We start from the raw sequence: 23989 nt of genomic DNA, 5'->3' as shown, positions 1-23989 counted from the left end.
AGTGCAAGAGCCTGGATTGCGCATTCCTTACAATGGCTAACGAAATGTCACCTGCAACCATGCAAAGAGAGAAGAAACAGTAATAATTTGTCATTTAAAAAGTGATTATTTAATATTATTATTAGTAGTAGTATTAAAGCTTTAGTTTGGCATTATGAGGTTTGTATGACAGCGAAATGTGTCCTCTGCATTTAACCCATCTGGTAGTGAACACACACACACACGCACACACACACACACACACACACACACACACACACACACACCTGTGTGTTAGGGGCAGTGAGTACACACACAACCAGAGGGATGGGCAGCCAACTCCAGCGCCCGGGGAGCAGAGAGGGTAAAGGGCCTTGCTCAAGCACCCAACAGTGGCAGCTTGCCGAGCCCGGGAATCGAACCCACAAGCTAGCTACGTTAGCTTTGCAGCTCCATTGCAAAACTGAAGAAGCAGGACATAACATAGTCCTTAGCTGATCTTCTACAGTTGTGCAAACGGCCAGGTGATCCATCTAACTTTTGCACTGGAACTATAAAGCCGATGTAGATCAAGCAATGCTCAGAGCCACCAGATTGGCATGTCCCATAGCAAAAATCAGAAGTAGTGTTGTAAAGTCTGAATTTTGTAGGTTTGCACATTTATTTGACATGCAATCACAACTTGACATGTGATCAAGCAACTCTAAAATTCCATTACCTCTGATAGCTGAACTAATAGCTGCAACATTTGTGTAAATAATTTTTTTAGCCACACCATCATATTGAACTGATTCCGACTGCGTGATATCCATCCTCAATGCAGAAAAGCTAGAGTCAGGTAAGTGTGGCCAAAAGCTGTCAAGCCTCAGTGGTTCTAAAGTGCTGGCCCAAGATGACTTTTGGGAAAACTATCATTCCAAACACATTTGGAGGACAAATGAGGCGAGGAATTCTTTCCCATGAATGCACTCCATTTAATGTGGGGTTAAGGCCAACACTCATAAAATCCCACACAAAGACACACATCCACATACTTACTGTAGTCTAATGATGTGGTTAGTATATTAACCCTTCACATCACTGCCAGGGGGTCCAAGCATCTATTGCACAAATAACTAATGCATATAACATAAGAATGGGTACGTCAGTCACTTATTTAGTAATGTGGTCTTTGTTGTTCCTGAATAATAAGCCATAGGATGTTTTAAGGTTGAGAGTTTAAGGGGTAGAATCAGTTCTCCAAACCTAGTCGATTGGTTAAGGCATGTTTGGTATCCGAGGTTTGCTTCTTTAGCTTTGCTAACCAGTAATGGAAGCTTACAGCCCACCAATTAGCATTGTGCAAACCCTGTATTTCCAATTTTGCTGTTTTTCACTTTTTGACACAATGCAAATCTGGCAGTTGTTCTTTACATCGTGTCAGAATTTCATGATGAATTGACCAAAATGCTCAAAAATTACCTGGAATTAAATCTTTTTACATCGACCTCTATTGAAAGTTGGGAAAGTAACGTTGCCATGTTGGAGATACGAGTTATTTTGCGTGACAGTGATGATATTAAAAGTATAAAAGATTATAAATGAGATAAATGGAAATTTATAGCATTCTAGAGATTACTAGAGAGACACTAGCAGCTGGAACAAATTCCTTGTGTGTGTGAACAAACTTGGCCAATAAATCTGATTCTGATGAATCTGATTCTGACTCTGATTTCTGCCCAATTCGTATTTTTCTTATGATTTGAATGAAAGGAGGTGAAACTGTAAGGAAAGAAAGCTCAGCTAATGTGCTAAACAAGTGGAAAAGAACATTCAAAGGCAACAGGCAATTAGAAAATCCATTTACAATGACCTTTAATCCTATCAAATGATTAGGTCGAATTATCCAGCCTAACCGAAACACTCACTGGAAGAAATGTAGCCTGCGAGAGCAAACCTCACTTGAGACGCAGTCAAGCAGCCAAAAATTACAAATACAGCGCACTGCAATTCCTTTCTTCCCTCTTCAAAAATCCTGAATTATGGGAAGCCATCGAAAAAAATAAGTATTTCTAAAAGGAAGGAACTTTGGATCAGATCTCAAAATATGAAAGAACTTACCCATTTTATTGAGTTTCGCAGTGTCTGGGGAGCCGGTGCTTTAGTCAAGTGAATGGAAAGGGGGACAAGCCGGTCCTGCAAAACTTAACAAAAAAGTGTGTGTGTGTGTGTGTGTGTGTACCCACAGTCCCATTTCGGGTCACTTCGATGACGTCACTGCTTGGGGGGACCCGCACTGAGGCCCCTTTATTCAAAGTCTGCACAAAAGCGAGGCTGGTGGGGTAGGGAGGGGGTTGTTATTGGAAGTGAGGGTCATTTTGAAGTGCTTTTCAGCTTTCACTGCTTCAAATATCCAGTATTATTCATCAACTACTATAATTCATTCAGTAACTACAGTGGAACCTATCTGCAGGATACGTGGGAGGATATGTGGAGAGCGAGAAACTAAAGTGTGGGCTTATACACAGCACCCAAGAGTTCATGGGGTTAAAAAAAAAAAGAAAAAAGTATCAGCATTGCTACACTAAAAGCTGACAGATTGAGGCTGTAGGATGCGTTCAAATCAGTTGAGGCCTGCACTCTGGAAAATAAAGGTGCTACAAAAGGTTCTCTGAGCGGTGCTATAGAGGACCCACTTCCATTAAAAACTAGATTTTTAAAAGAGATTTAGAAGACCCAAGGAACCTTTTCTTGATGTCTTTTACAAACAGTTTGGTTTTGGTTCCAGAAGTGATCATTCAATGGTAGGGGTGGGCAAATGTGGCCAGAGTCCAGTACACTTTCCTGATTTCCCTTTAACAGACCTTCTAAACTGGTAATTAACAGGTGAGGTGAATCAGGTATGCTGGAGCAGGAAAAGCACAAAACTATCCAGGACCTCCAGGCCCACCCCTGTTCTACAGCACATTGTCTTCATGACCACGAAATGATCTTGAATTGCAGTATTTGCATACATCACATCACATGCCAGCAACAGGTGGTTTACCCACCATGTTATTTATGACGTATTCATTACTGTTGGATGTTTTTTTTGTTGTTGCTGTGATTGGTCCGACTGTTACAATCAAAAATGAGTTTCGACTGACGTGCTACACAGTCCGAAACGCTCCGAACAAATGACATTCCACTTCTCTCGGAAGCTGGGCAGCACGTATGTAGCCTGGAGCTGTGCAAACTTGAGTACTGAAATTGTGCGGGGTAAGAATGACTGCTCGGGCAAGGGCGAAGGAATATAAATTGCCGGATGCTCAGAGAAAAGTAGCCATGACAACCAGAATCCGGGCAGGCTGGGAACTCTATTCAAGTTTGGGCCGCTTGGCACCACGCCAAAGGTTCCCCCGAGTGGGCAAATGCATAGAAGAGCCAAGAAGAGCCAAGAGCTGCTTGCCCGTGGAGGCAATGGCCTCCAAGGTTTGTGCGCCTACACTCATGATATTTGAGTCTTTGCAAATGTTTCCTGATGGGTTTGAAGGCTTTGAAGAGAGCTACACCTTAACTCGCTTAAAGAGGCTGTTATGGCTCGGCTTTTTCTAACCGTTTCTGTGTCTTTAGCGTACTCCTTTTGATTGTCGTCTGTGGCTCAAAGTGCACTGTGATTGAAAAGCGGTTCTCTAGCCTGTGCGACGTGCTTTGCGTTTATAAAAACCCTGCTGTTCTTCAGTTGAGTTGGGACAGCCTGGTTGGTGTACCACTGATTTATCGCAGCATTATGCGTGAATTACGCTCCTGGGCTCCCCCTGCAGTTGCAACTGCCGTAAATACGGATCACGCTATGAGCTTCCCCCACATGCACTGCTATAAACAAGCATTTGTTAACAAGTTCTTGCGAGAGGTCTTGTGCACACTCCATCAAAGTTATGCTGGAGTACAGGCACTGAAATATCTGGGAGCTCACTATTTGGTGAAGTAATGCTCTGAAAACATGTGGGGGAAACAAGCCCACATGAGTTGCGAATAATTCAGCAACATGCTAAGTTCGATTAAAAAGGAAAGAAAGCAAAACCCAAATGAGGCCATTCACCATTTACTTGAATTTGTGTGAAATGAGTATGATTTGAGCCTCAGTTAGCTGGACGTTCCTGGCTACACATTGGCGCCCATGGACCGTTGGTTCTTTGGTAACTTGGATGAATTGCTCTCAAGTCCAGCTGCCTTTAACTTGGCTTATTTCATTCCCTGTTTAGCAATTTTCTCAAAAAAAAAACAAACAAAAAAAAAAAAAACACCATGCTGCGGTATATTTTTCCACCAAGTCTGTTTAACCATGACCCTGCTGGCACCATGCCTAACACCAGACATGGGCTAGAAGGGTATAAAGCCCCCCTAGCATTGAGCTGTGGAGCTGGAATGGTGACAGTGCTCCATCCAATACTTTTGAGTTGAAATGAGTTGTGGAGATGGGAATGAGGTGGGATGGTGATTATTCAACATCCTGACCTCAGCAACACTGACTCAACTCACTAAATGCAATCAGATCTGCCCAGCAATGCTCCAAAATCTAGTAGACAGCCTCCTTCCCTGGACAGTACAGACAGTTACTGCAACAAAAGCAGGACCAGGACCAATAAATACCAATACTTTTGTTCATATAGTGTATGTAAAGCTTCCTAAGCAGTGGTTTTAGAGCTTTTAAATGATGTATTATTTGGATTAAAGTTAAAAAAAAAATCATTCACATCTTATTTCCAAGAAATTTGTTTTTATTGGAACCATTAATTTGAAGGCATTTTATTTGAAACTGCTTTAACAGCTTAAAAAAAGAAAAACACTCTCAGTCAAAAGCCACATCAGAAAGTGCAACACATTCCAAACTCTCTCCACAGTGGAGGAAATGCGGAGGACAGGGGATGCAGACGAACCATGCTAGGCTGAAAAAACGTGGGGGAGGCACTGACCTAGTTAGTGAGAATGAGTACTGTGAAAAAGAGTTGTGCTGCGATGCATGCGGCATCTGCATCATTCATGGACTTGGAGAAGGAGGGAAAAAGTGTGATGAACAGCAATGTGTGAAATTAGAGAGGTAGCAGGACAGATGTGTTCCATTAACGAAATGGAGGAGGACTGGCTAGCTGAGCCCTCCTCCGTCTTGATGTAGCCCCGGAATGATGGCTATGTGAATTTATATAGAAGCACAGGAGCAAAGAGCGCCATTAAAGGAATGCTCTAGCACTTTTCAACCTAATCTCTGTGTTCTGCATCCGTAGCATACGGAAGACCGCTGTGGACAATGATTGGGACATCCATCCATCCTTGTACCTAGTGAAGAACAGGAAACCTGTTCACTCCAAACACATTTACAATGGAAGCCAAAGGGCAGGTGCTGAAACAAGCCTACTGCTCCTGTTCCTTCCATCTCTGTAGGGATATTCCTGTTGATTGTGTGCCTCAGATGCAGCAAATAGAGACTGGGCTGAGGAAAAGTGCTCCTTTACCATGTCTAATTATCCTGCTATCCAAAAACATATAGCGACAATAGTGACAGTTGATTGAATAAGACATAGCTGGGAGCCCACTGATACGCAGGTACTGTGACATGGACAAACTTTCGGTTTCTGTGAATAGTTAAGCGAGTAGAAGATGGAGTGATCTTTCAAAGACAAAGTTAATGATGATACACTCTTTCATTTCAACAGTTTAATCAAAAATAAGTGCTTTATTTTTTATTCTGACACTGAAGAAAAATAATAATAATAAAGGGCACCCTCGAATAACTTTTACAAAAATCCCAGACCCTAATTGTTAGCAAATTTCAAAGCTTTAAAACCTTGTCCTAACAATCAACAGCCCTGGGCTCTTCTAAGCAGCTGCCAACACTCAGAAAATGGATCAAATTATTTGATTATTTGATGCCCACAAAGAAAAGACGAAGAAGAATTTTCAGCTAGCCATTTCCTCAGTTCATAATGAAATGAGGAAATGACATTTAACAGGACCAGTGGTGGTCCAGTTGAGTTCAGGAAGACAAAAGACAAAACCTTTAAGAAGATTTTTCAGGCTCTAAGGTGGTTGTGCACTATTCTACTGTGCTATTCTACTTGTGGCTGCAGTGAGCAAAAATATGCTCATGTGCATACTGTATATGTAAATACCAGCAAAATCCTGAATCAGACCACGTATAAAAAAGCAGGATAATAATCAACACACCTCAACATTTACAAATAAATTCCTCAAGAGGCATAAGCAGAAAGTTCTGCCATGGTCCTCATAGTCCCCAGCACTAAATATCATACTAAATCTGTGGATTTATCTCAAAAGAGCAGCTGAGACAAAAATCTAACAGAACTATGAACCTACTGCAAGGAAGAATGGGTGAAAATCCCCCAAACAACTGAACTAGAACTAGATTTAGAGGCATTTAGAAGCTGTAATACTTGCCAAATGTGGTGTTAGGAAGCATTGATTAATGCAGGGTGTCCAAATGTCTTTTACTTTTTTGCAACTTTGAAAAGGTCTCATCTTTAACTCTTCAAACACCTCAAAATTAATTCATCTTTTACTCGCTATTCACAGTAACAACTTTGATTGTGACCAAACTTTTGCACGCCAAAAGCCTACTGATCCAAGAGCCCGAGTCTTTGCTACAGGTTCAAGGGTATAACAGGCCAGTACTTAGGCTGCTTGCGGTCACAGTTGCGGTCAAAGGTGAGCTGCATTGCTGCCTCCATGCCCTGGATCTTGGCTGCGTCTTTGCCGTACAGCTTCTTCATCTCCGCGCTCCTTCTCTCGCCTGGCCGTTCGACAGGGGGCTGAGCGCTGCGCCAGGAACCCCGGTGCAGGTCTTGGTCAGCAAACACGTAAGCTTCCTGCCGCTCTGCCTCCATCTGCTGTTGCTTCTCTGTAGAGTGCAGGGTGAAACTAAACTGATAAACTGGACCAAACAGCATGCACAGATACACTACAGGTCAAAAGCTGGAAAAAACATGCAGTAATAAATAGCATTGAGTTTTACTACATTGCAGCTTTAAGGCTAGAAAGAAGGCTTTTGTTAGTGGGCTTGGTGTATATATACAAATTATTGGGGTGTAAATATAGCCAAGACAGTTGCGTAACAGTTTTGGGGTTTTGGAATTGGCTCGCCTCATTTTCGCAAACTCTCATTATAAAAGACATTTTTTCATTCCAGACCAACTTTAAAACACACAAACAGAAATTGCTGGTCTCCAGGTGGCAGCCAGAGTCCGGGAGAGCACAATTGGCTGTGCTCTCTCTGGGCGCCTGTAAGCTGGAGCGGTTGAGCTGCGCTTTCCTCAAATTGTGCCAACTACCTGGCGATGCCACATTGGCTCAGAAATTGCATAAAGTTTCCTCTACTGGCACAGCTGATGGATGAAGAAGAAAGAAAAAAGTATATATTAAGGATATTTTAAGCAAATCACAGGGAGCACAGTCTTTTTGGAGTAAACAATGTCGTCATGGGGGGACAGGTATTTTATCAGGTATTTTATCACTTATGTAATTTGCACAGAAAATCTACTGAAACATGTCTAATAAATGGCCTTTCCCCTCAACTACCCATCTACAAGCCAATGTTGTTTGTAAGTAAGCGGAATTGAATAGCCAATGGCTTAGTAAATATGGACTTGCAGTAACTGGTTGGCGCTATTTTGTTGCTATATCAGATACAGGTTCTGTATCTGCTTCTCTTCTGTTCTCAGTGGTTTAACCCCCGGTAAACCGGACTCACCCTAATCGTCATGTTATCGCCTCTTCAGCATCATGCTATTCAATAAGCAAATAGCCAAAATGCCACAAATGGAACCGATGGACTGAAAAAAGCAAGGAGATGAGCAGGCTGCTGGTTAGTGTGTGTGCCTCCGCCAACCAGGGTGGGCTGAACTGACCCAACAGCAGGCCGGCGAGCAGCTCTGTGTGACAGTGAGGACACTCATGAGGATAATGAGCTTCCCCAGTCCTGCCTCTTATCTAATGGGTTTCAGCATAAAGGGCTCATCTGTGCAAAATAAATTGGGGAAGACTTTCTGTGCTAGATTGTGATGTGCCTTGGAACAATGACTTTAAACCGGCCTGTATGAGCCACGGTCGTCCCGCTAGGGAGGCAATGCGACAGATAAAGTCGGGACACTTAAATTGAACAGATCGTCTACTGGCTGCTGTGCGACCTGAGCTGCGGCACGCTTTTTGGAACAACCACAAAAGGAGCGTGGCAGTAAATGGGACAAACGACTTCTGAAATAAATGAAGAGTCAGCAAAGGAGTTCTGTGGAGCGCAATAAGTTTCCACAAATTTCCACATCTGCAATCTGCTCGCATTTCACACCCCTATACACACACACACACTCACTCAGCTCCTCCTTGTGCCTCTCTGTCTGTGCAAAGAACTGCCGCAGTTCAGCGGAGATGTCCATTTTGCTGACGTTGCATTCGATCTCGCTTTCCTCCGAACTCTCTGACTCGCCCTCCTCCTCTTCCGAACTCTTGGGTTCTTCTGCTTCTAGAGCTGCAACAAATGCAGAGTCAGCGAAATCAATTAGTCTTCATCAACAAAGAAGATAGAACTAAGTTCTATTGTACAGACATTTTGATGACAATGATGGCTACTGGATGTACTATTCAATAGGGTAGCAACAATATTATTTTTACTATTTTGTCCAATAATCTAATCACACCTATGAATCGCTTAATTACAAAAAAACTTGTAGCCATCAGCTTTTCAATTTACGCATTTGCTAACTAACAATGAGGACAATGATTATTAACTTATTCAGAAAATTCACTGTTTAATAAACCTTTCTGCCTTAATAAGAAATAAGCCCTGTCAAAATTTAAAACCAAGGACATGCAAACTAGCAATTAAATAAAAGGATCAAAAAAAGAAAAAGGGAGAAACATGAGACTGTAATTTTAGCCTTCAGTTCGTAAGCATTCTGTGCTACTGCTACATTTGTATTCATGACTTATTTTTTTTTAATCAAATTTGTCTGTGATATAACGGTTGAGTGAAGCAACTAATTTGGTCGTCAATTAGGCAATTAGTTGAGCACCCCTACTGTTCAACACCTAGTACTACATGCAAATCCTTCTGTAAATTCTTCGGTGATGGTGCAAATGTAAAAATGCACATAAAACAAAAAAAAAAACATAAAACTAGACTCAGTATAGCTGCCTAATGCCAGCTAGTGAGCAAATATTTGTTGAAAAAGTTAAACAGTTAAATAACTAAAGATTAACAAAGAAACCTTACCAGTATTATTGATCAATAACAAATATCTGTATATAAAGTAATGACCTGTGCATCACTTTCTAACATTAAAACCCTGCAAGACATGATGTTGGTGTACCGGTCCACACAACAGTGCTGCATTACAAACTTTAATAAACACATTTACAGTCAGTAGCTAAAATATGCAACCTCAGTAGCTTAATAGCTCAACATCTCAACTGTATCATGACTGGAAAATAATCTCTAAATTTCCAGGTTTTCCAGAACATGTGGGAACCCAGATCACATGCAACAATGAGGGCACTCATGATTGTTGATTTTGTTGGTTTTCTAAGTGAAAATAAGTGAGTTAATCTTCTATAAACTACAAAAATAAAGCACACGCTTAAGCATAATGAAATTAATATGCACAAATATATTTACATACAAAAAACAAATTTTTTTTGCATATGACTTTATTAACATCTTTAAGGGCCCTGAAGCAACAGTATTTCGCACAGATAGATGCAGCAAATTGTGGGAATGATGCAAACATTTGATGTACAGATCTGCTGATGTAAGCACAAATATTTGTTAAAAAAAAATGTAAAAATTGCAACTAATCTAAGAAATATTACATTAATCTGTACAGTTGGTTTTAAGAATCGGTCGCTACTATTGCATTTTGTCTGCAATCACGTGTATCGCAAAAAATACTGTGTACTGTGAAAATGTCCTTATGATAATATTTTACCATTTTCCCCAGCCCTACTGTATAGGGTTATAACTGCAGTAAAGTTAATACAAATTTTTATACAAAAATAAACCGTGGTCCATAATCACCTATACACCCGAATACGTCAAATATCAGTTGAAATATCAGTGAAATACAGGTCAAATCACATCACCTGTTATTGGTCGCAATCATACCTTGCTCGTCTTCTGTGGCTTCGTCTCTGCCCCGCCTCTTCATTCGTCCAGGGGCTCTGCCTTCCCTCCCTTCGCTATGCCAGTCTGCGTAGCGGGCCGTGGCAGCAGGGAACACCGGGTACAGTGCAGGTCCATAAGCAGCCAGCAAGGCCCTGCTGTATGCCCGCCTGTGCCTCTGATGCCAGCTCATGGCCTGCTGGTAATGCTGCCAGTAGCGGCCATAGACAGGGTGAGAATACCACGCATCCATGTCCCCCTGGTTGGCCTGTGGAGGAAGATAGTAGGTATATTTTCACACTGACAAATGCAAGGTTCAGGAACAATACGCAGACCTGGTAAACTTTACCCTTCCATCTACTTATTCACACCATTATGTATGCAGATAAAGGCCAGCAGCTTTAGGTAGTGTTCACGTCAACCATCTGAAAGTGGGGGGAAATGTGATCTCAGGGCATTTGAGCATGGTTGGTGCCAGACAGGTTGGGGTCAGTCGTTCTACAACTACTGATTTTCTCAGAATGATGCTTACATAGAAAACACATCCAGTGGGCGACAGTTCTGTGGCCAGAAATGACTTGTTGATGAGCGAGGTCAACTGAGAACATTCGTCACTGTACAGTGTGGACTGTACAGCGAAATGTGTCCTCCGCATTTAACCCATCTGGTAGTGAACACACACTCACACACACACACGTGTTAGGGGCAGTGAGTACACACACACACCCAGAGCGGTGGGCAGCCAACTCCAGCGCCCGGGGAGCAGAGAGGGTAAAGGGCCTTGCTCAAGGGCCCAACAGTGGCAGCTTGCCGAGCCCAGGAATCGAACCCACAACCCTGTTATCGATATCCCGGCGCTCTAACCGCTGAGCCACCACTGCCCCTCAGTCTGGTTTGAGCTGACAGAAAGGCTACAGTAACTCAGATAACCATGCTATACAGCTGTGGTGAGCCTCAAAGCATCTCAGAAAGCACAACTTTCAAGGACCACACAAGGTTCCACTTCTGTCAGCCAAGAACAGAAAGCTGAGGCTGCAGTGGCCACAGGCTCACCAAAACTGGACAGATGAAGATGTTGCAAGATATGAGGAATCTCGATTCCTGCTGAAGCACACAGATGATGTAGACAGAAAGTGGTGTGGAGAATGCTTTCCTGGCACACTTTGGGACTTTTAATATTAAACAATAAAAGGAAATGGAGGTTCTACCCAGTATTGAGGTTAGGGTTGCAAAAGTCTGGGAAATTGACCAAGGGAATTAACAGGAAATCATGGAAATGAAATGGGAATATTCTAAGCTAAAGGTGAGAAACTTACATATAGTTGGTAAAATCATCTTTATCTTAGAATATTCCCATTTTATTCCCTTTAATTCCCAGAATTACCTAATTATTCCCATGGTAAAGTTATTTGTATTGTAATGCATTCATGTTTGCTGTTGACAAAAAAAGTACATTGATGATAGTATTGATACATATAGTCCAATAGTACATACTAATTCCAACAGATTCCCAAAGTTCCCAAAATTCCCATGGAAAATTTCCAAACGTACCGATAATTTACTGGAAATTTATCAAAACATTTTCACCCCTTTGCAACCCTAACTGAGGTGTAGTTCAATATAAATACCCACTACAAAGTGTATAAACAATAAATCCTCAACATCCACAAAGCAAGTGCTGTCATCTGTCAAGCTGGTAAATGTGGAAATTTGGTAGCTTTCAAAAATGGAAGCAGCCTCTTTACTAGCCACTCAAGCTATTTACCATTTGTCATTTACAAAATAATAATAATAATAATAATAAATCATATGAATTGATTTATGTTTATAGTGTTTATAGCGTTAAATTGGTATGGTACTGCATTGGCGTGTGTACTGAAACAGGCACTCTCTAACATCTAAAGATACACATGTAGGGAACAAGGGACCGAGGGACCAAGGGAACGAGTGATACTTTTCTCAAAGTCTCTGCACATGGCGACTCCTGCCAGAAACTTCACAAAGCAGCTCTCATTAAGCTGTAGAAATCAATAAAATAATAATAGTCAGCTCTTTGACCTGCCAGGTCTGGACACTGCTCCCACCAGCGGGATGCAGGGATGCTAAGAGGAGTGCAGGGGAACACTTCTGCCCCTCAGAGCACTGAGCTACACGGACCCTACACTCAGTCTCTGACCTAACCAGAAGAGTGGACTTACCATGATGGTCAGCGGTACTGTATGAGGTCAGCTGAAGCTCAGTGTAATTTCAGTCAGCAGCATGGCGAGCTCACCTCCCGCGAAATACAAAGCCAGCTCTGACCCAAACAGGACCATGCGTGTTTCCTGTGTGCGGGAACTGTGGGAAAACCCCCGACAAATAAAAAGACGTCAGTGCGCTGTAACGTGTGCACAGGCTAATGATAAAAATAACATCTTCATCTCTAATCAGATTACATGTGTTGTTGATTTTCGAAGTGAAATTAATTTCTCATCCTCTACGGAGACACATTTCTGCGCATTGAAAATACTGTTTAGTAGCGCCCCCTGCAGTGAGACTAACAAATGGCATCAGGAGTAGTGGGAGGCTTTTTTTTTTTATTTCAAATATATTTATGATATATATATATTTATGATATATATATATATATATATATATATATATATATATATATATAAAAGATAAAAATATGCAAATAATACAAAATGTTAACATGGGTTATTAAAAATAAAAAATACAGCATTATCAATTTAAAGTAACATTATAAATTAATAAATACTTTTTAAAAACGTGTTTGAAAGGCGAAATATAATATTTTATATTAGTTGAATTAGTTAATTAAACTCTTGTCTTTTGGCCGGAAGTGCGTAACGTCGTTCAATGACGAAGAGCACAAGCGGGCTGACGAGCGGAAGATGGCGGAGTACCTGGCGTCCATTTTCGGCACAGAGAAAGACAAGTTAGTAAAACTCCTCTGTTTATTTACTAGCTCCTCGTCACATGGGGAAAAGCAAGCGTTCATAAACGTGCCCGAACATCAGGCTTACGAACCGAGCAGAGGGCGGAGCTCCTGTGGGAACGTGGTGTCTGTTTTAAGCTGCAGAGATAATCAAAACACACACAGACCTGGATCAAATAAATCTTCCGTTTAACGGGAAATACGAGGATCACAGACAGTCCAGTCTTAGTATGCTTCACATCATGCAGAGCGTTAAATGTCAGCCGGCTGGTTGTATTTTAACCCTTAATTTCATTCAGTGAAGCCTGCTGTTGATCCAGACTACAGCCGTGCTCTTAATTTGCTTGCATGCAGATTCGGACTTCCTGCACAAGAAGTGTTCATTGTTCAACATTGCAGTTATTATGATTTTTTTTTTTTTGCGAGATATATTTTAATATTCCAAAAATACAAAATGCATGACCTTTCCAACGTGTCATGATATTAATAATGCACTCTGTAAATCCAAAGTTGGAGTAAAATTAATTATATAATGCAGATGCCAGTGTCTCTGGTAGATACGTCACAGAAAATGAGAAATGTCAGTTTTCCTTTTAAATAAAGCTTAAAAAAATATTTAAGGTGCCTTACATGACTTTGCACATCTTGCGATGCAACTATTGCGCAAACCCACATTGCAATGATGATGCTATTTCGCAGCCCTGTTTCTCAATGAAGAAAACATCTTTTTAATGCTTATTTTAAAGCATTTTAATGCTTATTCTCTAAAATGTAACTTTTCAAGGTACCTTAATAACCCTTGGTTTGGTTTACCTGATATAACCTTAAAATGGTATGTTTAAATATGACTAACACATATAGAGCAGGTCTGACCATTCACTATTCAAGGCATGGGCTCCACAAGACGTCTGGAGGTGTATCTGTGGTATCTGGCACCAAGACGCCAGCAGTAGGACCTTTAAGTCCTGTCAGTTGTAAAGCGGGGCCTACATGGATCACATCAGTGAGCCCTAGGTGCCCATGACCCTGTCGTCCGTTTACCAGTTTCAACCTTGAACAGCGTCACCTGTGACAATGTTTGAGAAGTGTTGTTTAGAAATACACAATGTTCTGATAGTGTTTTGTGTTTACTGGCAACTCTGCATCTTGTTTTTATCCATCTCCTCTTTCTTCCAGAGTTAACTGCTCGTTCTACTTTAAGATTGGAGCATGCAGACATGGAGATCGCTGCTCCAGACTGCACAACAAACCAACCTTCAGCCAGGTACATTCATCAGCTGTTCCTCTACCCTTTTAAACTCAAAAATGTTGCTTGACCGAGTTCAAAAGGTTTTTAAGGTGCTCATGTTCTTGCTTGCATGTTCCCCTGATCCTCACTTAACTTCATATTTCTGCTCTTGTTTCTTATCTGTCTTAGTTAGACTAAGACACTTTGTGTGATGTTTGGTAGGTGATGCTTTATTTTGCTGGAAATAACCATGATTTTGTCCCGAACCACATGCTACTGACTATACTTCTCTGATGCTAATCGCAGTGATCTGTTTAGTGTGGCATGGAGCGGTTTTTGGGGTCTAGTGGTTTTAGGGTAAACTACATGTATTTCATATGTAAAGACAAGCTAGTAGAACCACCCCTCTTGTGGGAAAATAATAATAAATGGAAACTAAGTGCTGTTCTCCTGACCTTGAACCTGGTCACTAAACATGCTTTAAACTATTTCATATAGCAGTCCATGCAAGCCAGTGGTAACAGTGGTAAGGAAAAGGAGGAACCAAGACTCAAATGGGCAACCCATCTTTCTTTCTTTCTTTTTTTTTGACTCTGATAGCACAGCAGTTGAGTAACTGGTCTAGTCATAACTAGACATGTCTTTCTATGTGCCTGAACATCATTCAAGGCTATCATTCTTATTGCAGCCCTTTTGTTTTCAGTTACCGCCCCAATGGTTCGGCTCTTTGCTCTTCTCAGAGTAGTAACAGTGTCCCGCCATTTAAAAAAAAAAATGCCTGTTGTCATATTTCTCTTTTTTGCAGACCATCTTAATTCAAAACATCTACCGGAACCCCCAGAACAGTGCACAAACAGCTGATGCCTCTCTCTGTGAGTCTCTTAAACTCATAGTTGATGCTATCCCTGAGCTGATCTCTCCATATGCCATGTACAGATATATTCTAAGGCACCCTGGTCATTGATTTTTGAAGTGAAAAGAAGTAATGTAACACAACATCGGCCGCAAAGTGTTAAAAAATTCTGCAAATTCTTTGTTGCTGTCTTGACTGGCATTGTTACTAGGTTTAATTAACTTAAAGTGTTAGAGAAATTTCCAGTGGTAACATCTCAGAATTTAAAGCAGCAATATGTAGCATTTTTACCTTAAAATAACAGCTTTAAAATGATTGTGATGCGCCACTGACTGTAATAAGGAGAATAGCATCTATAGTGTTGCTTGCCTGGGCTCAGAATGCCAGAAACTTAAACTTTGTTGAAACATTAGAACTGCGTATTATTACACTGTCACCTCAATCCACATAGTTCATTCACTTTCAGTAACGGGTCTGTATCTCAGCTCATCCAGAAATGCACATGTAAAGCATGTCCTGTAGTGGTTGCTCAACGTGTGAATTCTACTGCCTGACTGTAGGGGGAGGCCAAGAGCAAGAAATCTTGATTCTCGCATATTGCTGCTTTAATGAACTCATGAGGACTGGTTGGGCAGGTCGAGAAGGACCAGTTATCAGCTGATAAGAATTTCAGAGCATAATAAAATATGTTACTCTTCAAGCCATCTGCCACCACTCATATTTTAAGAAATGGCACTTATGGAGAACTGGCATACATCTGGAAGACCAAAAAACCTTTAAAACTGATCATACACTGGACAGAAAGAGGAAGATTGTTTCCAAATGGATTCCATTAAATATGTGATGCAGTCAGTCAAGAAACTGAAGTTGAACGGCTGAGCAGAAGCTACCTTCTGAAACTGGATAAAGATCTACACTGAACTAACTTAGAAATCAAGCTTTGGAATGACAGTCTTCTGAAATCTGTAGTAGATGTTAAATGTGTTGTACAGTGTTCAGGGAAAAGTGAGTGACCATTCCTAAAATGAGAATAGAAAAACGCTTCTTTCCATTTTGACAGGGGTGCTCTAAACATTTACATAGAACTCTACGTATACTTAACCCTGCCGTCCCCAGCTCAGTCATCTAGCTTGTCCTCTTTAAATAGCTCAGTTTTTACTGTTGTGCCATTGCCTATGTGCAGTAGAAGTTGGTTACTACATCAGATCTTCTCTGGTATATCTATCTGTGTTGCAACGTACAGCAGTGTTGTAGACCCCTTTGGAAAGCCATGTGTAATAAAACTGTTGGCTTTCTATGAGCCAAGGTAAGTACAAAACCTGATTGATGTGACTGTGTACAGTGACGGGCATTTTGCCACTTACCAATATCCCCTGCTCAAGGTCCTAAGAACTTGGCTAAGTTCTCTAAGGTTTGGGCACCTGGTTTGTTAAGGTGGTGATGCTAGCTTTTGCTAGCTCTGCTCTTGAAATGACAGGCATTGTTGTTTTCCAGATACATCATCTTCCAGACCCATCTCCTCCTGGTGTAACCGATCTGCTTATATTACAGTACTGTAGACAACCTGGATGCTAAGCTGTTCTTCTTCTTTGCCATTCGTAGAGTTTACTTTACAAAACTGTACATTTTGTATTTCAGACCATTGCCCTCTTGAACATATACCGTAACCCACAAAACTCTGCCCAGTCTGCTGATGCTGTAAGTTGCCCCTCCACTTGTTTACAGGACCCCTGCAACATTGACCCAAACATAAAGAAATAGAAGCCCCTCACAGCTTGGAATATACAGAAATTTCTCACAAGGTTCCATAGTAGCGTTACTCAAGACTAGACTCATGCTCTTCTGGGCTTTTCAGTGGCTTCTTTTTTTTTTTAGATTAGTGAAGTTCCTTAACACAGTATGCGAATGCAAGCTTACTGGGCTAATGTGCGCTGTCTTCACATACATTTCACAACCATACACGATCACATTTGGAGACTATCAATTATTGATTTCCGTGATTTACACGTCCGTAAAACACAGCTGTTTGATGCGGTCACTTGTTATTCACATACCCAGCATTGACAGCTGTTTTAATAGTGGTGTTGGGGTTAAATTTGATGTAATGTTTGTGTGCTAAAAAAGGTGGAGTGGAATGCTGCATGGGTTTTAAAGTGGTCAAAATATAGAGCTCTTTCAGCAACATTTCACTGATGTTTACAACACCATTGTGTTTTAAGGTGCCGTCAGCGATGTAGAAATGCAGGAACATTACGACGAGTTCTTCGAGGTGAGTCTTGTACACTGGCTTCTATACAGGGAGACCAATAACCACTTTCATCTGAAAGATCTGTCTGCTGTTTACCATAGCCAGTGGTGTAGATATAATGGGTGCTGAAATCCTTGATGATGGCGGTGCTTTATTCTGTACTTTTGGGATGAGGTGGGGTGAAAATCATCCAACATCAAGTCAAATCAAGTGGGTTTTATTGTCATTTCAACTACATACAGAGTACACAGTGAAACGAAACAACGTTCCTCCAGGACCATGGTGCAACATAGACAGTGCATACAGAACACAAGTGCAACACAAACAAGTGCGGACAGACAACACAACACAGTACAGACAGAGAATAATAAATAATTGCCGGTAGTGTGCAAGTGAGGTAGTAAAGTTATTAGTGCAAAAAAAAAAATGCTACCCATGTTCTCTGGGGTAAATGGTTGGAGAGAGAGAGAGAGAGAGAGAGAGAGGGAGAGAGTCCATGTAACAGAAAAGACATCAGTTCAGAAGTTGATAAGTCTGATGGCTTGGGGGAAGAAGCTATTGCAGAGTCTGGTCGTGTTGGACCGGATGCTGTGGTACCTTCTTCCTGATGGCAGGAGGGAGAACAGTCTGTGTGAAGGGTGGGTGGAGTCATCCACAATGCTGGTTGCTTTGTGGATGCAGCGGGTGGTGTAAATGTCCATGACGGAGGGGAGAGAGACTCCGATGATCCTCTCAGCTGTCCTCACAATGCGTTGGAGGGTCTTGCGGTCAGAGGCTGTGCAGGTCCCAAACCAGGCAGTGATGCAGCTGCTTAGGATGCTCTCTATGGTCCCTCTATAGAAGAGGGTGAGGATGGGTGGAGGGAGACGGGCCTTTCTCAGCTTCCGGAGAATATCCTGACCTCACTAACATTCGTCTCACTGAATGCTGTCAGACCCTCACAGCAGTGCTCAAAAAGCTAGTAGAAGGCCTTCCCTGGAGAGTAGAGACAGTTACTCTCAGGATCAACCTTTATATATATATATATATAAAAAATATATTTTTTATATATATGTAAATACCCTAGATTTCAGAAGAAACAATGAATGAACAGGTGTCCCAATACTTTTGTCCATTAAGTCTGTAAATATATATAAACTCTGTTTAATAACAAAGGATTGCTTTGTTAGGAAGTCTTCACGGAAATGGAGGAGAAGTATGGAGAAGTGGAGGAGATGAACGTGTGTGATAATCTCGGTGATCACCTGGTTGGCAATGTTTATGTGAAGGTAAGGTCCATCCCTACCACATCCCCAGATCCAGCCAGCCTGGTTTAGCTCATACTAACTAGTTACATAACAAGCAAATGGAAACCCCACCTACCCATCTACTATCCTCCATTACAAAGATATAGTCAGTAGACTGTTAAGTACTGGTAAATATGAAGTGTCTGTCTTTACCTGTGTCAACGGTAAATGGTGTTGATTTTTGAGCAGTTCAGACACGAGGAAGATGCAGAAAAGGCTGTTATGGATCTGAACAACCGCTGGTTCAACAGCCAGCCCGTCCATGCAGAGCTGTCCCCTGTGACCGACTTCAGAGAAGCCTGCTGCAGGCAGTATGAAATGGGGTCAGTCTTGTGTTCCTCTTGCATCGATTCAGTCCTTTCCTCCCCTTTTAATATACATGTTGTACAGAGGACTGGCCTGAATTCCACAGACTTTGAACAGTTGTACAACAGTAGTTGAACAGAGGACATATGTACCACCGTTCACTGAGCACTTGTTCTAGTACTCGCTAGGGCCTCCCTTTGCTTCCACAACAGCCTAACCCTAACCTCCCTTAGTGTTTGATGTATATTCTGAGATGCTTTCCTGCTCAGCTTTCCTTGTTTGAGTCACCGTAGCCGTTCTGTCAGCTCTAAGCAGTCTGGACATTTTCCATCGACCTCTCTCATCAGCAAGGTGTTTCCGCTTGCAGAACCGCTGATCACTGGATGTTTGTCTTTATTACACCGTCCTGAGTAAACTCTAGAGACTGCTGTGCTGAGAATCCCAGCAGATCAGCAGTTGTGGACATCTTAACGTTTCTAATGCTAACAGGCCTTGCACAGTGTAACTTCAGTTACTCAGATAATGAGCACTAGACTTGCTATCATTTGGCAAATATGTTGTTGTACTGTTGTGCTAGTACTACAGTAGGAAGAAAGAAGACTCAACTAAATGTTACAGAGCTTCTTCAGTGATGTTACGACAGAGATGTTTGACTGCAGTCTCTTTTCTTACCACAGCGAGTGCACTAGAGGTGGCTTCTGTAACTTTATGCACCTGAAGCCCATATCTCGAGAGCTGAGGAGAGAACTATATGGACGGCGTAGGAAAAGGTACAGAACTGTCACTGTGCTGAACAGTTTAACAGATCTTGTCCAGGGCTGGGTGTTGAAATTCAGTATTTTATAGTACAGAATGAACTAGTTTATCTTTTTTTACCTTAATGATGAATGAACCAATAGAAATGCTTAAATGGCTTATAAAATCTTTATGACTTTTATTGAGAGTTAAGAGGGTTTTTCCTTCTTTTGTAAAATTGGGAAAAACAAGGATTCTGGCTTACCTGCCATTTTTTTGTCAATACAGGCATTATTCCTTAATATGTTGTTGTTGTTGTTTATATATAATTAAATATTTTCACAATATACAAGAGCAGGAAGCAAACTAAAAAATATAACAAAGTGGTATGAAAGACAGGAAAAGTAAAAATAAATAAATATACAATTTAACAAATATATACAAATATATAAATCTATTTAAAAATATACAATTAATTTATAATACTTGGTTTGGTTCATGATCAAATTAGAAATTTTAGGGAAAAAAAATTGTGAGGACAAATTATGACCTATGTGGGTTGTTTACAAACTTTACAACCCATTGAAACAATGCAATAGAATGAAATGGATTAAGTGCCTATTCTCCACAATACATCGTCACATCTTCACAATCATGTTTTTGTGTTAGATATTTAGATGCATTGTTACACCCCTAGGTATAATAGCCAAAATGTTTTTTTATTAATAGTCAATTAAATTAAGTTGTGTTCATTCGATCAGTAGAATTTAGACTCTGTATTAAACTGTATTAAATTATTAAACTCTGTATTCAAGTCCAGGTTTTGGTATCGGACATATTTGCACATCACCCAGCCCTAAATTTGTCCTTATGGAAAGCATTGTCGTCATGCTTAGTTTGTTAATAAGTGCTTCCACCTCCTCGTTGTTGACATCTTCAGACACTGCTCTCATTCAAGGTCTCGGGAACGCCGCTCTCGCTCGCGGGACCGTGGCCGCCGGGATCGCGAGAGGAGGAGATCGAGAGACCGTGAACGTTCAGGGCGATTTTGAGCCAACATGTGAACCCTTTCACTTTCTACCAGTCAGTGCCCTCACCCCCGAAATGACCAACGTTTTCACCCATCCTTTCGCCTGTTCTTTTCTGTTGTTTTTCTTGGAAGCTCGGTTTCTCAATAAAAGTACATTATTGTTTAAATTGTTTAGTGTCTGTCTTTCTAGTCCTAGAATTTGACTCCTTTTTTTATCATGCTGTAGTCATGATGAATGCTCTTGTGCTGGCTTGTAGATAGTGTTCAGTCTAGTCATCATGACTTGCAGAACAGTACAAAAAAAAATACATACAAACAACCCACACAAATGGGTTTCAGGCTCATATGGGTAATAAGAATCTGCTGGGCATTTCCTCGAGTCTTTAGTGTTTTATTGGCTGTAATGAAAGATTTATCTGTGGAGTCAGTTGATTAGATAGGGTTTCCTATAGGAAACAAGTAGTAGCTGAGCAATAGCCAGTACATGAGTTAGGGTGGGGATCCAGCTAAATACCTCAGCAAGTGTCATTGCACTGACAGTTGTGAAAACTCTGTGTGAGTGGAAAGAAGTGTTTGGTGGGTGCAGTTACAGTAAGTGTGTGCAGGGTGCAGTGTGTTTGTATGAGGTGGAGGTATGAGGAGATATCTTGTGTGACGAGACTGGTGAGATGGCTTTGTGACGGACTGATTCATTCACTGTCTGTCTGACTAGCTGTTTAGCAGCCTTGTGGCTTGGTGTAGAAGCTGTCTTGGAACAGGCTGGTTCTGGCCTTCATGCTTTTGTACCTCCTGCCGCTGGGCAGCTGTGGGAACAGGCAGTGGCTTCAGTGGGGGGAGTCCTTAATAATCCTCCTGCACTTCCTCAGAGTAGGGCAATTTAACACTAAACAACTGTCTGAGGTACGTGTTACACATAGTGGAGATTGCCAGAGCTGATTAAGCTACTGCTTAATCAATAATCATATTTTATTTATACTTATTTGTAATTTTACCCCATTTTCCAGCCAATTTGGATAACCAGTTTGCCCAATCCCTGTTCAAGTGAACTCCCCCAATCACTAGCAATGTACCCAACAGTAGGAGATTAAAGACTAGCACATCTCCTCCTACCAGCCAGCCACTACCTCTTTTCAAACTGCCAATGGTGCAAGCATTGCTAGGCAGCCAGCAATCTTGGAGGAGAGTGAGGCTGCTCAGCTCCGCTACAACAGCTAACCGATGCCTGAGTTGACCATCATGTGTGGGAAGATAGTGGCATTATCCCACCCCTGAGAGAGCAAGGTCAGTTGTGCTCTCTCTGACTCTGGCTGCTGATGGAAAGTGATCATTGCGGTTGTACCTTTGTCTACCGGACCACTCCGAGGCCCACTGATCAGGATTTTGTTCAGCCAAAGGGGTTCCACATAGCACTGGAAATGTTCTTTATAACAGGACTGCATTATATATTCAAACAATTCTTAAAAGAATTATCCAGCCCATGAAAAGCTTGGTGGGCAGTGCAAACAGATGCTAAATACAAGAAAGTGCCAGAACATGCAAATTGATTAGGCAACCTTGGTCTAAAGGGACACTCCAGCCAGCCCAATGCACAAACCCATGCAGGAATCCGGCCCTCCAGGAGCAAAATTGCCCACCCCTGGCTCACATCCAAAAAATCCACCCAAAGCTGTTGTTTTCTAGAAGTTCCTCCCACCTTCAGTGTGTCATCAGAGGAGTTTTGCAGGATTGACTCTTTAAGTGTTGGCAAGGTTTAAGCTGGTCTGCAATGGTTACAGTGGTTGAAACGCTCATATCCAGGTGTTGCCAACTGGATAAGCCGGTATATAGATATTCACTGTCAGGGGCCGTGATTGACAGGGGCCCTAAATGATTGATTATTAAGGCAGAATTGTTAGAGTTGTGGGTCCCAGTGTATAATATCTTTTCATGTGGCCCATCCCTGAGTCATCCTTGGCAGTGCCCCCCTGCTTGTACCAGAGAGGGTTAAGGGCCTTGCTTGAAGACTGAACAGGGTATTAAACACATATCTTTTAAATAATACATTTTAATTTGATGGTTTTGTTAATCTACCAGCAAATTTGTAGACCTTTGAGGGCCAAAAATAGAGAGATCCAAAATTCTAGACATTCCTTTGGTAAGAAACCCCACCAGCTTTCTGTGCGTGCCTCATCTCGACAGCTCTCCATGCTTCCGTGATGATTCCTCCTTAAGAAACATTGGAAATCACTTGCATTGCTGAAGAGCTTGAAGAGTGTAATCACCTCTCACCAGCCTAGGGTCTCTATTTGTAGTATAAGCATTAAACTACATGATTTTCCTGGAAAACCCCTCTATGCAGCCATTACCACAAATGCCATAATGCTGGAGTCTATCGTAGGAGTCTAGGTTTGCTTTTCTGAGCGTGACGGCTTTGGGATCCAACTCTTTAAGAATCAAACTGACGTCATCTTTTCTCACTCGATAGCCATTTAGTCTACATTTACCTTACAGCCAGCTGTATCCATGAAGCTGTCCGGGCACTGTGCTCAAGCAGAGCCAAGCACACGGTGTAGGCTAGAGTGATGCTGCCTACTGCTTCATGTGCCATCAGAATGACGCTAAATATGAGTTACGGACTTGGAAGTTGCACAAGAACATCCCCTTAAGTCGTCATTTCTAGTGGGAAATTTGGGGATAATTTTGATACCAGTGTTGAGGTGACCTTTAACCTTTTAACATGGCAGAGAAGACAATATCCGTATTGTAGGGCGGCATTACATAATTCTTCATTTGAACCCTGCAGCTGCTGTTAATGATTATTTTTTTAATCTGACTACTCTGCTAGCTTGATGCGAGTTATTAACGTTAGCTAGTTAACGCTAGCTAGTGCTATATTAGCTGCCATTTTTCCTGTCGCTCAGACAACACACTTGAACGTGATGTGCTCGTAATTCCAGATGTTCAGACTAGCATGTGAATGGAGCCTAATCCTTCATTTTAAAGAGTCCTATAATCTGAACAATCATGCCTGAGTTTGATAAGCAATATTATATATTTATATTTCAATCCAAGATTGAGGTAAAGTCCAATGAGCTGTTCTATACTCTAGGCTAATTAAGCACATTTGCAAACTTGCAAAACCTTCTATTCATGAGGCAATGCAAAATGTTTGCCTGGAAATGCACTTTTTTGCAAAAATCAGCAAAAATCATTTTTTCTTGTCTTTTAGGGGCTCCGTAGGCTTGAGCTGGCCTTGCTGCTTTGCAGGTTTTTCAGCACGA

The 23989-nt window shown here is 41.5% G+C and overlaps 3 protein-coding genes across 6 annotated transcripts in view; 1 reads left to right on the top strand and 2 right to left on the bottom strand.

Moving 5' to 3' along the window:
• The window catches only part of gpm6ba (glycoprotein M6Ba), a 57792-nt gene extending 55607 nt beyond the window's left edge, over positions 1–2185 (bottom strand). Inside the window, exon 1 of the mRNA XM_072657681.1 lies at positions 2080–2185. Within this exon, the coding sequence (XP_072513782.1) occupies positions 2080–2083 (4 nt within the window). The 5' untranslated portion in view covers positions 2084–2185. The remainder of the gene's footprint in view (positions 1–2079) is intronic.
• Positions 2186–5637: 3452 nt separating this feature from the next.
• On the bottom strand, positions 5638–13313 carry gemin8 (gem (nuclear organelle) associated protein 8). Of its 2 annotated transcripts, none has more exons than XM_072657683.1 (5): positions 13211–13313; positions 12304–12442; positions 10109–10373; positions 8321–8476; positions 5638–6853 (listed from the first exon to the last, which is right to left on the bottom strand). In XM_072657683.1, exons 2-5 carry the CDS (start codon positions 12304–12306, stop codon positions 6597–6599), a joined length of 681 nt encoding a protein of 226 aa, XP_072513784.1. In that variant the 5' UTR covers positions 12307–12442; positions 13211–13313; the 3' UTR covers positions 5638–6596. The 2 variants fall into 2 exon arrangements, with proteins under 2 accessions (XP_072513784.1, XP_072513785.1); XM_072657684.1 differs by lacking the exon at positions 13211–13313 and adding an exon at positions 12541–12595.
• LOC140536057 (splicing factor U2AF 35 kDa subunit-like) lies at positions 12993–20896 on the top strand. 3 transcript variants are annotated; one of them, XM_072657686.1, is made up of 8 exons: positions 12993–13043; positions 14220–14307; positions 16763–16829; positions 17344–17393; positions 18542–18640; positions 18848–18981; positions 19642–19734; positions 20658–20896. In XM_072657686.1, the coding sequence occupies exons 1-8, from the start codon at positions 13000–13002 to the stop codon at positions 20749–20751; spliced, it is 669 nt and encodes a 222-aa protein (XP_072513787.1). In that variant the 5' UTR covers positions 12993–12999; the 3' UTR covers positions 20752–20896. The 3 variants fall into 3 exon arrangements, with proteins under 3 accessions (XP_072513787.1, XP_072513788.1, XP_072513786.1); XM_072657687.1 differs by lacking the exon at positions 16763–16829 and adding an exon at positions 15077–15143; XM_072657685.1 differs by lacking the exons at positions 12993–13043; positions 14220–14307 and having other exon boundaries at positions 15254–16822.
• Positions 20897–23989: the final 3093 nt, after the last annotated feature.

The sequence above is a fragment of the Salminus brasiliensis genome, chromosome 15 (genome assembly GCF_030463535.1).
Source record: "Salminus brasiliensis chromosome 15, fSalBra1.hap2, whole genome shotgun sequence".
Lineage (NCBI taxonomy): Eukaryota > Metazoa > Chordata > Actinopteri > Characiformes > Bryconidae > Salminus > Salminus brasiliensis.
Note: the sequence above shows the minus strand (reverse complement) of the source record. Positions and strands in the feature narration are given on the sequence as shown.